This window comes from Crocuta crocuta, unplaced genomic scaffold (genome assembly GCF_008692635.1).
Source record: "Crocuta crocuta isolate KB4526 unplaced genomic scaffold, BGI_CrCroc_1.0 scaffold352, whole genome shotgun sequence".
In the NCBI taxonomy this organism is placed as follows: Eukaryota; Metazoa; Chordata; class Mammalia; order Carnivora; family Hyaenidae; genus Crocuta; species Crocuta crocuta.
The window spans coordinates 1,975,519-1,991,989 of record NW_027532169.1 but is presented as its reverse complement, the minus strand read 5'-3'; the positions used below and the strand labels follow the sequence as shown (position 1 = coordinate 1,991,989).

Sequence of the window (16,471 nt, the reverse complement as noted above, 5' to 3'; positions counted from 1 at the left end):
GAGAAAGAGACAGAAGTGTGAGTGGGGGGTGGGGCAGAGAGAGGGAGACACAGAATCTGAATCAGGCTCCAGGCTCTGAGCTGTCAGCACAGAGTCCAACATGGGGTTCGAACTCACGGACTGCTAGATCATGACCTGAGCTGAAGTCAGACGCTAACTGAGCCACCCAGGCACCCCCAGAATTCTCTTTTATGGATGAGAAAATATACCTCAGATTCTAATCCAAGGCAATATTTGAACCCACATAGTCTTACTCTAGGTTCATGCTTTGAACCACAACTGCAGTGATCAGTCAATAGCATGTAATTTTATAGTCATTATTATTAAAGGATAAATGTTATGGAAGAAATTAAAAGAAAGTAGCTCCTGTGTGACATTCTTGAACATCCATATGCTTTAGATGACCTTGATTAAGATTTAGATGACACATACTAATTCTCTTGCCATCACTAAATAGCCTCCCCACGTAAAATGAGACTAATTTTTTCCAATAATGGTATCATTACAGCTTGGGTGAGGGAGGTGTTTTTGTTTCTGAGTAGGCTCCACGCCCAGCGTGGGGCTTGAACTCCTGACCCTGAGGTCAACAGTCATATGTTCCACCAACTGAGCCAGCCAGGAACCCTGAGATCATTTCTGAAGGGAGTATATGATCTTCCTGATCCGGAGGAAGGGACAACGTTTGCTCAAATTGTTACTTCCCCAACTCCTGTTTCTATGTTTCCTCAAATTCCAGAAAGTATTGATTATCCCTTGCCCGTCTTTCCCCCCCATCCTTTCATATATTCCTAACACCTGATGCTGCAAAGGCAACATTTCATAAAATACTTAAACCATGTACAATGTCCAGCTTGAAAGTAGAAACTGGAATATAATACCAACATTGCTCCAGCAAAACATTTGAACTTATTTTTTTTCTGTGCAGCTACCAGAGAACAACAGTATGCTTCTGGGAGAGGAGGGAAAAAGGAAGAATTAAAAAAGAAAAGAAAAGAAAAAATAAATAAAAGGAAGGATAAGATGTCTTAATTTGACATTTACGGTACCTTGAGCCTTTATATCCACTGAGATCTTTGTCCATATCCAACTCAGGAGTGGATTCAATGATTGCTTGAACTTCTGACTTCTCTTCATTTTCAGCAGAGCCTTAGGAAAAGGACAAGATGGCAGAGATAATGCATATATCACCTACTGCCCCTAATATGAAAATCCTGTTGCTTTAATGGTTGTAGATATACCACTTCACTGTAAAAAAGTATTAAGGAGTGGGTTCTAGGAAACATGGGGTTAGACAATATGTCATCTATTCAATTAACAGTCAATATCAGAAACTGATTTGTTTCGGGTTTCTTGGGACACAGTCCATTGTAACCCAGGCCAGAACTCATGGTTTTTGTTTTTTACTAACTAAGGAGTGAAACAGAGAGAAATTAAAGATAAAGATTAATGGTCTAAGGCAGGAAAGAGAAAAACACTGTTCTTTCGCCTTTCAGGCTCCCCAAATCCAGCTCTCCAAAACTTTATTTGATCATAACCTCTTTTCAGCTTATTTACAACTGAGGACAATTTTATAAATCTAAAGCAGTAACACTCCTAAGCTGTATCTTTTCATACCCACATGATCTTTGCCAGAAAGTACAGAACTTACCTGTTGATACATTTCTAGTTTCTTGAGCTACCTGTACTTCAATATGCTTGCTTATCTCTGACTTATTTGGTGTATCTGCAACCTTCTCAAGTCCTTCATGATCTTCCTTTAAGGGAGTATCAGTAGGAATTATTGCCACATCTGACGCAGCTGTTGATGCTGGAGTGGTAGCTTTAGATCCTCCTTGGCTAACATCAGAAAGTTCATCCTACAAATAGAAAGAATTATGGTAACATCTTTAAATGATTCATTTACTTTAAACCATTTTTTCTTAAATGGGTTACAAAAAAGACTTGCAAAGAGAAAATTCTATTTAAAAATCAGTAATAGGGGCGGCCTGGGGGGCTCAGTCGGTTGAGCCTCTGACTTCGGCTCAGGTCATGATCTCACAGTTCATGGATTCGAGCCCCGCGTCGGGCTCTGTGCTGACAACTAGCTCAGAGCCTGGAGCCTGCTTCAGATTCTGGGTCTCTGTCTCTCTCTCTCTCTCTCTCTGCCCCTCCCACCTCAAGCTCTGTCTCTCTCTGTCTCAAAAATAAATAAACACTTTTTAAAAAGTTAAAAAAATAAAAATCAGTAACAGTCACTGAGGGGTGCCCAGGTGGCTCAGGTGGTTAAGTGTCCGACTTTGATTTGGGTCATGATTTCACAGTTTGTGAATCTGAACCTTGCATCAGGCTCTGTGGTGACAGCTCAGAGCCTGGAGCCTGCTTTGGATTCTGCGTCTCCCTCTTTTTCTGCCCCTCCCATCTCACCCCGTCTCTCAAAAATCAATAAACATTAAAAAAAAAAAAAAAGACTTAGCAAAGTGCTCACACATACTAAGTGTTTAAAGTGCTAGCAATTATTACAATTTAACACAATACATTGTCGACAACTCTGAGAATTCTGAAACATATGGCCTAACGCAAAAAAAGTATAAATAAACATTAAGTTATGGTATGGAGGGTAATGATTTTTAGTGACTTTATTTCTCCCTTTAAAATGTTATCCTTTTTAACTTTTAAAGAACATTGTTTGGGGCGCCTGGGTGGCTCAGTCGGTTGAGCTTCTGACCGGCTGAGCTCATGATCTCACGGTTTGTGGGTTTGAGCCCCGCGTCCGGTTCTGTGCTGACAGCTAGCTCAGAACCTGGAGCCTGTTTCAGATTCTGTGTCTTCCTCTCTCTCTGACCCTCCCCTGCTCATGCTGTCTCTCTCTCTCAGAGGTAAATTTTAAAAAATTTAAAAAAAGAACATTGTTAAAAACTAACAATGTAACAATCAAAATTAATACATACTCTAAGCTTCATATTACACCATCTGAGAGAGATTTAGGGTGGTTTTGGTGCTGAGAAGTCAGAGAGTGTACAAATTCAAATGTAAAACTCAATCCAAGTATAAGAAAGCATTTTCAGCATATAGTCACCTATTCGTGCTACGGTGGACAGCAAATTGCAATGAAAGCAACCATACTTGGGAACTGTATCACCAAAACTCAGCTTTACAACATTAAAACATTTTCTTTTTTCTTTTAGTTTATTTTTGAGACAGAAAGAGACAGAACATGAGTGGGGGAGGGTCAGAGAGAGAGGGAGACACAGAATCTGAAACAGGCTCCAGGCCCCGAGCTGTCAGCACAGAGCCCGACATAGGGCTCGAACCAACAAACCGCAAGATCATAATCTGAGCCGAAGTCGAACGCTTAACCAACTGAGCCACCCAGGAGCCCCTAAACCATTTTCATCTTCATTATCATCGCCTAATGAATTTTGATGTAGCACAAACTTCACTAGAAAGGGTGGCTGAATATCTATAAAACCAATTACCAGATGAGAACATAGGTTTATGTAAATTATATTTGCTGTGGCAAATCAAGAGCTCTTTATCTATAAGATGTGGTATATATATATATATGTATATGTATGTGTGTGTGTGTGTGTGTGTGTGTGTGTGTGTATATATATATATATATAAAATGGAATTTTATTCCGCCATAAAAAAAAAAAGAATGAAATCTTGCCATTTGGAACAACAAGGATGGAGCGAGAGAATATTATGCTAAGTGAAATAAGCCAGTCAGAGGAAGACAAATACTATATGATTTCATTCATATGTGGAATTTAAGAAACAACAGTGTGTGTCCACCGGGGGTAGGGAGACAAACTGAAAACCAGACACTTAACTATACTGAACAAAAACATGGTTACCAGAGGGGAGGAGGGTGGCGGGATGGGTGAAATCGATGAAGGGGATTCAAGAGTAGGCTCATTTTGATGATCACCAAGAAGTATAGGGAACTGCTGAAGCCCCATATTATACACCCAGAAACTACCATAACAATGTCAGTCTCAAATAGAACACTGTTATGTTAACTGAAATTAAAATTTTAAAAAAGTTCTTTATCCCTTCAACAGTGTCCTGCCCCCAACTCTTCATCCCCATCCTAGGCTCTCAGGTTTGTTGTTGTTTCCCCCCATCCCGGCCCGTTTTTTGTTTGTTTGTTTGTAAATGATGAGAGACACGGAACATCACAGAATGTGAATGCCATTCCAGCATAGGTTACCCATTTAAGTCTGAGTATCTTGGCTTTGCTGGTGGGCTTGAGCTCTAACACATGGTTAAAACCCTAGTGTTTGCAATGACTTTCATCCCAGAATATGCTCCCTATTCTCAGTTTGACTTTATATTGTACTTGGACCTGAACAGTTGGTCAGCTACTGATGATTTTATTGCTCATCATTGTTTTAAGAAACACATATATCCCTGACAGATAATGATCCATTCATCACCAAAAACAAATGTCCCCTGAGCTTTTGAATGTATCAAAAGAAAAGTAATCTATCCATGTTAGCATGCAATTCTTACTTAAAATGAATTTTCAGTGACATGGGAAAATGGCTACATGTTAAATTGGAAAAATATACATATATTTACTTTTAAAGAAAGAGTGTACAGGGGCGCCTGGGTGGCTTAGTCGGTTAAGCATCCGACTTTGGCTTAGGTCATGATCTCGCGGTTCATGGGTTCGAGCCCCGTGTCGGGCTCTGTGCTGACTGCCAGCCCAAAGCCTGGAGCCTATTTCAGAGTCTGTATCTCCCTCTCTCTCTGACCCTCCCCTGTTCATGCTGTCTCTCTCTCTCCCCTACAAATAAATAAAAATATTTAAAAAAAATAATTTTAAAGAAAGAGTGTACATATGATATAATTTGCAACAGCAAAAAACTTCCAATAACTTAAATGCTTCAAAACAGATAGCAAATTACACCATATCCACATAAGAGACTAATATACAGCAGTTAAAAACTGTGTTGTAGAAGGGTACTTCCTGAAATGGAAAATATTCNTCACGGTTATACAACTGAGTCTGTCAGCAAGGAGCCTGCTTGAGATCCTCTCTCTCCCTCTTTGTCCCTCTCCCACTCACCTGCTCTCTCCCTTTCTCTCTCTCTCTCAAAAAACAAAACAGAACAAAAGAACAATTCAGTACAGTATGAGCAACTTAAAAAATATGGCTAGAAAAAGCTGTTACGATGATGATTTTTGATAGTCCACTGGGTAACCAACTATCCACTGGGTAGTTGGATAATGAGTGATTTTTGCTTTTCCTTTGCCCTTGTTAGCACTTATTTATATATAGAAGTGTGTGTGTGTGTACACGCGTGCATATGAACAGAAGTAGGAAAAAATTACAAAAATCAGAATATAAATCTACATATGAATTATGGTCTCAAAAAAAAACTTCTAGCTATATAAAGTGGCTACAGATAACAGGTAAAAAGTTTTTTTCCTGCTATTAATATTTCTGTTTCCAAATTTTTTAACGATAGGCATGTGTTACTATTATAAAAAGGAAAAAAGTAAATTAAATATAAAATAAATTTGAGGGGCGCCTAGGTGGCTCAGTCAGTTGAGCATCTGACTTTGGCTCAGGTCATGATCTCGCAGTTCGTAGGTTCAAGCCCCACATCCCTCTCTGTGCTGACAGCTCAGAGCCTGGAGCCTGCTTCAGATTCTGTGTCTCCCTTGCTCATGCTGCTCTCTCTCTCTCTCTCTCAGAAATAAAAACATTAAAACATATTTTTAAAAATAATAAAAAATAAATTCAAATTAGTATAACTAGATGAAGTTATCTTTGACTTTGAAAGAGGGTTTTGAGAAAACCATTTATACTATTAATCAATCAGGAGCTATCCATACATTATTGCCTTGAAAGATAACAACACTAAATGACCATATGCTGATAAAATTAGCTGTATTTGTGGAGAGCCTGGGTGGCTCAGTCTGTTAAGTGTCCAACTCTTGTTTTCGGCTCTGGACACGATCCCACAGTTCGTGAGGAAGCCCTGGGTCAGGTTCTGCGCTGACAGCTCCGAGCAGGCTTGGGATTCTTGTGTCCTTCTCTCTCTGTCCCTCCCCCAAACAAATAAATAAACTAAAAAAAAAAAAATTAGCTGCATTTGTACAGCCAACTATTTTCTTCTGTGCATCTCAAGTACCAGGCTGATTTCCAGTGGGAAGGAAGGAAGACAAACCAAAGAAAGAGCTCAATTCTCTAATACTCCTCGACTCTTAAAACTAAAGGACAAAATTGATGACTATTTCCCTAACCTGTTGACTGATGCCTAATATAAAAGTATTTGATTAAAAAAAATTACTTATAATTAAAGAGTTCACAGCTTAAACAGTTTGGCAAAAGACCTCCTGCCCCAAATCATCTGTGAGTCTGGGAATGGAAATAAAGTAACTGAGAGAGCCAAACCTAAACCTAGAAGAGGGCTGTGCAATGTTCAGGCTACAAAGATGTGGTAAATTAGGATCTGCTTAGAAGAAAATGTTTTTTTTAAATGTTTATTTATTTTGTGTGTGTGGGAGGGAACAAGAGCGGTGTGTATGGGGCAGACCTGGGGGGGAGAGGGAGAGGGAGGGAGGGAGAGAGATAGAGAGGGAGGGAGGGAGAGAAAGAAAATGAATGAATCCCGCGCTGTCGGCGCAGAGCCCAACATGGGGCTTGATCTCATGAACCGTGAGATCATGAGCTGAGCTGAAATCAAGAGTCAGACATGTAACCAACTGAGCCACCTAGATGCTCCAAGAAGAAAATGTTTTATATTTGTCATGGGCTATCCAAATAACATGAGATTTTTTTTTATCTGTAACTCACTTCCCTTTTATACTTTTACCATATAAAAATATTTTACACTCATTAAAATAGCTCAGTGTGTGGGCTGTACTTCTGGATCTCAGGGATAACAGCATGAGAGCTGGGGGGGTTGTGGAAGGGAAGCTGTGAATTTTAGGGGACAGTTTTCCAAAGTGGCATTTCTTGTTGGTCTCACAGGCAGTGGTGACACAAAGCCCCTGAGATTAGTAGGAAAGCACTAACAGGAAAAGTCTCTGCCACAGTGTTTGCTTGGAGGCACAATATTCTTACACTGCACCAGAAATTATGAAATTCTGTCACGAACAATGCCTCCAACTAAGATAGAATGAAGAAAGACAAGCCTAAATATTAACCTGTTAAAAGATAAAATACATCACTTTTGGTCAACAGCAGGCTCATAAGATACCTGTGCAAAATGAGAGAAAATTCTTATTAGAACCTAATGGAAACTGGAAGCATTCATATAAATTACTCAATATAAAGTTACAGGAGAGTTGTTTGTTAATATCTGACATTCAGCCTGTGACTTCTGGAGACCTCCGAATCCTATTTTATACCAGTCATTTGCCAAGCTGTACTGTTTTAGCTGGTGGTTTTTTTGGGGGTTTTTTTTAAGTGTTTATTCAAATTCCAGTGAGTTAATACACAGTGTGATCTTAGTTTCAGGTGTAGAATATAGTGATTCAACACTTCCACACATTACCCGGTGCTCATCACAACAAGGTTTCCCCTTAACCCCCATCACCTATTCAACCCACCGGCCTGGCCTCCCTTCTGGCAACCATCACGTTTGTTCCTTTTCCCCACTTTGCTTGTTTGTTTTGTTTTCTAGATTCCACATATGAGTGAAATCATGTGGTATTTGTCTTTCTCTGACTGACTTATTTCGTTTAGAATTATACTTTCTAGCTCCATCCATGTCTTTGCAAATGGCAAGATTTCATTCTTTCTTATGGCTGAGTCCTATTCCATTGTGTATACATACACCACATCTTTATCCATTCATCAGGCGATGGACACTTCGGCTGCTTCTACAGTTTGGCAATTATAGATAATGCTGCTATAAACATTAGAGTGCATGGATCACTTTGAATTAGTATTTTTGTACTCTTTGGGTAAATACCTAGTAGTGCAAATTGCTAGATCATAGGGTAGTTCTGTTTTTAATGTTTGAGGAACCTCCATACTGTTCTTCAGAGCGGCTGCACCAGTTTGCATTCCCACCAACAGTGCAAGGAGGCTCCCCTCTCTCTGTACCCTTGCCAACCCCTGTTGTTATAGCTAAGTCTTGATTACAATTGCCTCTTTATGTGAAGACCACTGCCTATCAATTCCAATTATCTGGTGTCATTTAAGATATCCTCTTCAAACATATGGCACTGGAAGCCTGACAAAGCTGTCACATCTCTTTCTGATAAATGTACTGATTTTGTAACCCATCCCCCCCCCCCCCCCCCTCAGTCTTTAAGGGACTTTCGCATCGCAGGCTCCGCATGTCACGGGAAAATGTCCACAAAAAGCAGGAAACTGATTTGGGATTCCAGGGCTAGAATTATATGGGAATGGTGCTCCGATGCATAGTAAATTGTGTTTTAATAGAACAGGTGTCCTGTGAAGATGTTAAATGAACAGGCAACAAGCATGAAAAGATGCTCAACATTACTAGTCATCAGAGAAATACAAACCAAAACTACAATATTACCTCACACTCATTAGGAATGACTACTATCAAAACAAACAAACAGAACAGAACAAGTGTTGGTGAGATGTGGACAAATTAGAACCCTTGTACACCGTTTGTGGGATTATAAAGTGGCACAATTGGCCTGGAAAACAGTATGGTATTTCCTCCACAAATTAAAAACAGAACTACCACATGATCAATCCAGCAATACCCCTTCCAGGTATATATCCAAAAGAACTGAAAGCAGAATCTTGAAGAGATATTTGCTCACCCATGTTCACAGCAGCACTATTCAAAAAAGCCAAGAGGTAGAAGACCCAAATGTCCATCAAGAGATGAATGGACAGATCAAATGTCATCTATATAAACTATGGAGTATTATTATTCAGCCTTAAAACGAAAGGAAATCCTGTCACATACTACAAGAGAGATGAATCTTGAGGACATTATGCTAAGTGAAATAAGCCAGTCACGAAAGACAAATACCACATGATTCCACTTATATGAGTGCCTAGAGTAGTCAAACTCATAGAAAAGAAGGTAGGATGGTGGTTACTGGAGCTGGGAGGAGTGGGAAAGAGGGACTTGTTGTTTAATGGGTATAGAGTTTCATACCTGCAAGAGGAAAAAGCTTTGGAGATCTGCTCTGCAACAGTGTGACTATTCTTAACATTACTGAACTGTGCAGTTTAAAAAATGAGTAAGATGGTAAATTGTATACTGTATGTATTTTACTACACACAAAAGAAAATAGGTGTCATTACTTTTAGCCTCACTTGAGATACCATATGGCAAAAGCTATCTGGTCTCTGTGCTCTTTTCTGACTGGTTTTAGGTATCAGGCTACAAGTCTACAAGCCTTTACAAAATATTTTCAGTTGTTCCATTCATCAAATGCCTCCCTCGTATACAGAATACATGTCGTGTGTTAGTTACCACTGCCCCATAACTATTTATGCTGAGACACTATAACATAAGGTGAGAACTATAGAAGATAAATGATTTGACAAAGGACAACTTGGAAATGTCCAATGTAGGGTTTTCCTGAGTAGCTTGTCTGACTTAATCCAAAATAAGCTAACTAAAAGTGCAAGCAACTCTGTTATAAGCAACTCCTTTTTCCCCCCTTAATGTTTATTTACTTTGAGAGAGAGAAGGAGAGAGCAAGTGCTAGTGTGCATGTGCAAGCAGGGGGAGGGGCAGAGACAGAGGAGAGAGAGAATCCCAAGCAGGCTCTCTGCATGGAACATGATGCAGGGATCAATCCCACAAATGTCAGGATCATGACCTGAGCCGAAATCAACAGTCAGAAGCCCAACTGGCTGAGCCACCCAGGCGTACCGTAAGTCTGTCTTCTTGAGTCAAAGATTTTAAGTCTAATGAAAAGTAAAGACAAAATTACAAAAGGTAACTCACCCCGTGGATCCCCACTATAACACTTATCCCCATATGTTTTAATTTTTATGTTTACATTTCCTTCTCCATAAATGTCTAAAGCAGTGGTTCTTAAGCTCTTTTGATTTATAACCCGATGGATGGCATACAAGAATCACAAAATTCTGTGTGTGCATTTGTTTTCTGGAAAGTTTCATAACTTTGATTCTTAAAGGAGTCTGTGACCCAAAGAAACACTGAGGACCCTACCCCTAGACACAATTAGATGAAGTAAATCTAGATGTTAATTATACCGTGGGTTTAAGAAAATTCTAATTACTAAAGGAGAGGTATGAATGTCCTAACCCTGAAGATATTTCTGAACAAAGGGGACACTGTCTCAAGGTAACGGAGAGATGAAGGGCTTCCATGGACCTGGGTGGGTAGGAAACCTGACCTCGTGAGTAGCAGAAAGTCTTGTGTTTTTCTATCCCCAGTGCCCCGTGTATCGTATCAAGGCTGACATGGAGAAGGCTCACAACAGATGTTTACTCAGTAAAGCTGAACGGTGCGCTCTGACTGAAGCTGAAGGAATCTGCTCAGCCAGGGAGGCGGCCCGCGGGAAAATGACACACTGGCGGTCTCCAGGGTACATACAAGTTACGCACATGCAGTCCGAGGAAGGCAGCTGCAAAGCTGTACAGGGGGATCTGTGTGTTTCTTACCCAGGAAATGGACAGATGGAAATAGGCTGAATTTCCATAGGACTTACTTGTATTTTCTCTCCTTTATTTTAAAATGCTGACTTTAGAGGAGGAATAATTTCTAGAGTACAATAAAGCTCTGGCAACACTGTAGAGGAAATACAATTTTCTCCTGTATTTCAGTGAGAAACATCAGTAGTCTTTCAAACTGAGCACTAGATGCCTTGAGAATAGCAGAGAGTAAATAACCAATGATCATTTTTGTTTCCTTTCTGTAAAGTGATTTGAAACCCCATTCTCACATCCTGTTCTACAGCCTTCAGAGGTTCAGGACAACTCCTGGGAAGAAGGAAAGATACAAGAGATAACAAGATCATGTATTCACTAGGTGTTGGCACATTTCTAAGTATTTGGCTTGTTCTACTGCTCAGGATAATAAGATCTCTCTAACCAACTGTTTTTTCTCTTCTTTGTTTTGTTTTAGTGGGTTTTTTTTTAATGTTTATTTCTTTCTGAGAGAGAGAGAGAGAGTGAGAGAGAGCGAGCAGGGGAGGGACAAAGAGAATGGGGGACACAGGATCCGCAGCCAGTTCTGTGCTGAGAACCTGATATGGGGCTCGAACTCATGAGCCACGAGAACATGATCTGAGCCAAAGTTGGATGCTGAACTGAATGAGACACTCAGGCGCCCCATAATTTACTGTTAAAACAAGGGTTTGGGGACTTTGATTTGACTTAAAAACACCTCCTTTAAGCCTCTAGTTTAAAGATAATCATGGCTCAGAAATCAGCACTTAGATCATGCCTTACCTAATACTTTAGCAATAAGTGGTTCACCATTTAATCCTTTTTTCTTTTCACACAAGTCTGAAACCCTCCTAAAATTTATTCTAATAATCTTGCATATTTAACATGCAAAATATTCCAGTACACTTGGAAATGCTTACCGCACCTTCCTCTCACCCCACTGCCATATCTGATACTGTTAAGATTATCACTAACAATCGAAGGGTGACCAAGATTTAAATCCTTTTTCACAAAAACAACTATGTATTCATTTTCTTTGTTTCTATCTTGACACTTGCCCTCTATGAGACAAGTGTTTCTCTCAAACACAAAGCAACCAGAAGCTTTAAACATTCTTGGTCTGGAAATCCATCAAAGTGTTTTTCAAAGCCTAAAATACGGCTGCTAGCTCTCTGTTGATTCTCTCAAAAAGCCATAGATTATCAAGGCACGATTCACTTTATAGAAACCAGACTGCCCTTCAATATTTGTTATATGATCCTTGATTCTGCGTTATTATCATCTTTAACCCTTCTCAACTACTCCATTTATCAAAAGCGGGGAGGTGGGGGGATGGGCAAGGCTTTGGGTGGCTCTCTCTATAAAAATGGAAAGATCGTGAACAGACATTTTATTTATGAAAAACAAACAGCAAACTGCAGGAAAATACTTAAAAGTATACAGCCATTTATCTTACAAAGATATTATGAGTATGCATTATTTATGTGCATATGTAAAGGAAAAAGGTCTGAAGGACAGATATACCAACTATTTACAATGATTACAGAAAAGTAGTGGAATTTCAGCTTGGAGAAACTTTATTTTTAGTCTATATTCTTCAATATTATTAAAATTGGGAAACTGAGATTAACATGAAAAAATTATTAATCCTGTTTTATAAAGTATTTGGACACAGAAAGCACCTTAATAGCATTTCTAGTATCTGGTATAGTGGGCACTCAATAAATACTTTTTTAATTTTAATATTTGTCTATTTTTGAGAGAGAGAGAGAGAGAGAGAGAGAGAGAGCGCGCAAGTGCACAGGGGAGGAGCAGAGAGAGAGGGAGACACAGAGTCCGAAGCAGCTGCCAGGCTCCAAGCTTCAGCACACAGCCCGACACGGAACTTTAACTCACAAACTATGAGATCATGACATTGAGCCGAAATCAAACACTTAACCAACTGAGCCACCCAGGAGCCCCAATAAATACTTCTTAATGGAAAAAGCAAAGTTATCTGTCTTCGACATGAAATTATTAAAGCTATTTTTCCTATTCTAAAAGCTTGTTTAAACAGTATCAATAAGAATATAATAAATACTTAATGTGCCAATTACTTCCAAAGAAGCCACCGTTGATAAAAGCTTTAAAAACCATCATTTTCAAATAGTATTATTTATATTTTTACCAATTTTCATTCTTAACATACATTAGCACCTGGATCAACACACTACCTGGTAAATATGCCAAAAAGAAAAAAAAAATCTCACTTCAAACACCCACTAAGAAGGAACTAATTCCATTCTCCCTTCTCCAAGCAAAATTTTAAAGGAGAAGAACGTATATACCTTACAATTTTGTCAGTTATACCTCCGTAAAGACAAAGGAGTGAATTAAGATACAAATGAACAAGTAAATAGGGAGAAAGTACTAAACGTTAAAAGGAGTAAATTTTCAATCTTTTTTTTCTCTTCGAACCCCAACAATCAGCTGTGGCTGGTTCCTCAACTTATCATACGAGGACATATGTGAGGAAAAAAGTTTATATGTAAAAATGAAGTTACAGAAGAAATTCCTTATCCTTTTCACAAGCAAAATCATGAAATATTATAACATATAATCCATTTTTCTTAAAATTGTATTTTATTTTTGCCTATTCTAAACACTAACACAAAAATCCAAAAGAAGGTAATACATAATATAAACAAATGGAAAAACACAACATAAGCCATCAAAGAAATGCTAGAAGCAATCACATTTCAATCAACAGGCACATTCAGTATGTAGCTCTTGGTTCCTAAGTTCAAGAACCAGGGCTCCCTGGAGCAGCAGCAGACTGCAGCACCGGGACACAGAAACATAAAGAGCCAGGGGCATCTGATGGTGCCAGAAAGGAAGTACTCAAAAAATGTATGGAGCATGTCAAAAGGATACAGAGGTCAACCTGAAAAAGCTCCCAATTCCAACGCTGTAACAACTTGAGCAACAAAATAAATTACAGAATTGGATGACCTACAGAATAAAATAAATATCCATGAGTTCAAATAAGGAAGGAAAGAAGGAGGAAGGGGCTCACCCCCACAGAAGAATTAAAGTTAATGTAGAATGGATGAAGAAAATAGAAAATAAGTATTGGAACACTACAGTAGTAACTGTAAGATCCAGTGATGGATACTAAAATTAAGTACTGAAAGTTTGAAGAGAAACAGGATATTTGCACAGGCTCAAAGTAGATCCCCCAAGACACTTACTAACTATAGAGGGAAAAATAGTAACTACAGTGGAGAAATCCAACACACACCATCTAAACCAGGCAACCTAAGTTAATGATCACCACTAAGGCATACTGCTTCTGCAGTGTTCTTGTCAAAAGTGTATAATCTCAATCTAATCATGAGAAATCATCAGAGAAGCCCAAACTGTGGGACATTTTACAATATAATTAACCAATACTCTTCATGCCTCAAGGTCAAGACTGAGGAACTGTCACATGTTGAGAAAGACTGAAGACACTTAGTGCAAGGTGGGATCCTTCACTGGATCCTCGACAAGAAGACAGTAGTGGCAAAACTGGCGAAATCCCAAATATAAGCCTACAGTTTAGCTAATAATACTGTACCCGTGTCAACTGTTTTAATAATTATATATACTATGGTTAGTTAATACTTGATGACGGGTACACAGGAATTCTGTATTGTTTTAGCAATTTTTTTGAAAGTCTAAAATATTTCAAAATGAAGAATTAGAAAAATGGAGACCTTTAACTGTTCAGAAATTTTTAACTACACAGATTTTATAATAGGAATCTTTAATCACAAAAGATACAGGAATAAGGCTCAACTACTAAAGAAATTCAAGTTTGGAAAAACTAAAGAAACGGGAACTAAACTGTCAACCACAAATGGAGGAGGATGGAAAATTCTTCCAACAAGAATGCTGGCTCTGTTACCATTTCCTGTTCTGCACGCTAAGCACATCCCATAAAGAATGCAGTGCGCTGACCACTGGCTGGCTTTACATACCAAACCCTGCTGGCAAGAGCTTCGCCCAGCCGTTCAAAAGTAGTTCAGGTCATATGGTTCTAAAAGAACTCTTAAACTTTTGACAAGTAGGTACCCATCCTATTGCTATTTATTTGAAATTGTTTTTCTCCGTTCTAAACGTCACATTCCACTAACCAACCTGGGATACTCTTCAAAGAAAAAGATACTTTCGGGGGGAGGGAAGTATATGCTAGAATATAGCAAGAAAATGTTATGTATAGGATTCTTTAAATACCTCATTCTCTCTCTTTCCATAGTTGGGCATAACGAATGGAGCCTGAACTTGAAATGTGTACCACAGTAGAGAACTTGTACAACACATCGCCAGTGAGAGGACAAAGGGCTCTCGGCAGGCAGTTTGGCAATATCTATCAAAATCTTGAATGTATGCTTTGATCCAGCAATCCCACTTACGGGAGTCATAAATACAAGCATAAAATTACGTATAAGGTTATTCACTACAGCACTGTTTATAAAAGCAAAAGACTAGGAAAAACTGAGGTGTCCCATCAAACAAAATAGATTTTAATTATAGCTGGGATATGTAATCCCTTCCTCTCTGCCTTTCCTCCAGGATTCTGATAAATCAATGATCTTCCTTCACTTCTGTTTTCCATTTCTCTTTGGCCCTGCAACTCAAACGGCTCAAACCTGCACCTACAAGTTGACAAATTCGATTCTCATCCTATGTGACTTCTCCATACCAGCTGACCCTGCTGACGACTGTTTCCGTTCTGAAGCTCTCTCATCCTTTGACTTCCAGGGCCGCAATCTTTTATGGTCTCTTTTCCCTGCCATTTCCGGCCAGTGCCCTTCTCTCCACATACATCTTCTGAGTCTCTAGTCCAGGTTGGCTCCCCCAACAGCCACTCTATGCGGGTGCTGCCTTCCTCACCAGCTCAGGCTCTCACACCCTAGGCCTAAGGTGCCTTTGTCACCCTGTTTAAGATCTGACACCCCGAAGCCAGGCTGCCCCTTTGCATGGATGTCCTTCAAGCTACTGGGGCCCTAACTCTCTCCACCAGGCTATCCCCACATGATATATATACCCCTAACCTTGCTGGTGTTACATACCTGCCTCCCCCACTTCACCTGATGGGGGTTTCTTCTTGTTCTGCCCTAACTACCAGCTTTAAGACTCAATTGTGCAGAAAGGAAACAGGAAGGGCAGATAATGCAATACTACAAAATACAAACAATTACAGCTTTACAGTCTTGATATCTAGTAGGGCAAGTTCTTGTTTTTATTGTTCTTCTTCCGGACTGTCTTGGGTTATTCTTGGTCTTTTGTTCTCCAAGCTTTCTTTCTTTGCAGCTTCTTGGTGAATGTAATTCTGCTGGATGAACAACCCTACCTTAACATTTTTTGTCCATTCCCAGACTTAGCACTTTAAAGATACTTTAGTTACTTACTTATTTAAGTGTATTTATTTTGAGAGAGAGAGAGAGAGAGAGAGAGAGCGTGTGCGCACAAGCAGAGGGGAGGGGCAGAGAGAGAGGAGACAGAGAGAATCCCAAGCAGGTCTGCACTGTCAGCACAGAGCCTGACCTGGGCCTCCAACTCATGAACTGTAAGATCAAGACTTGAGCTGAAACCGAGTCTGATGCTTAACCAACTGAGCCACCCAGGTGCCCCTGTATAATACATATTTAGCAGAACAGCTTGGGTGATTCAATACAAGTTGCTTTTTACCGATTTCACTTGAAGCATCTCCAGTAAGAAATATCCGTTAATGATGCAATATAAACTCCTCTGCTTTCTGCCTTGAACTGATCTCTAAACCTGATCCAAGGGTCATTAACAGGGTGTCAGGTGAAGCCTCTGCATGGCATTTTGATTGGCCTTCATAAAAGGTTATGTCTACTAGGG

The 16,471-nt window shown here is 39.5% G+C and overlaps 1 protein-coding gene across 1 annotated transcript in view; it reads right to left on the bottom strand.

Moving 5' to 3' along the window:
• LOC144242070 (C-Jun-amino-terminal kinase-interacting protein 4-like) overlaps positions 1-16,471 on the bottom strand; it is a 72,475-nt gene that overhangs the window by 45,999 nt on the left and 10,005 nt on the right. Inside the window, 2 exon segments of the mRNA XM_077776831.1 lie at positions 1,047-1,146; positions 1,649-1,856. Coding sequence (XP_077632957.1) covers positions 1,047-1,146; positions 1,649-1,856 — 308 coding nt within the window.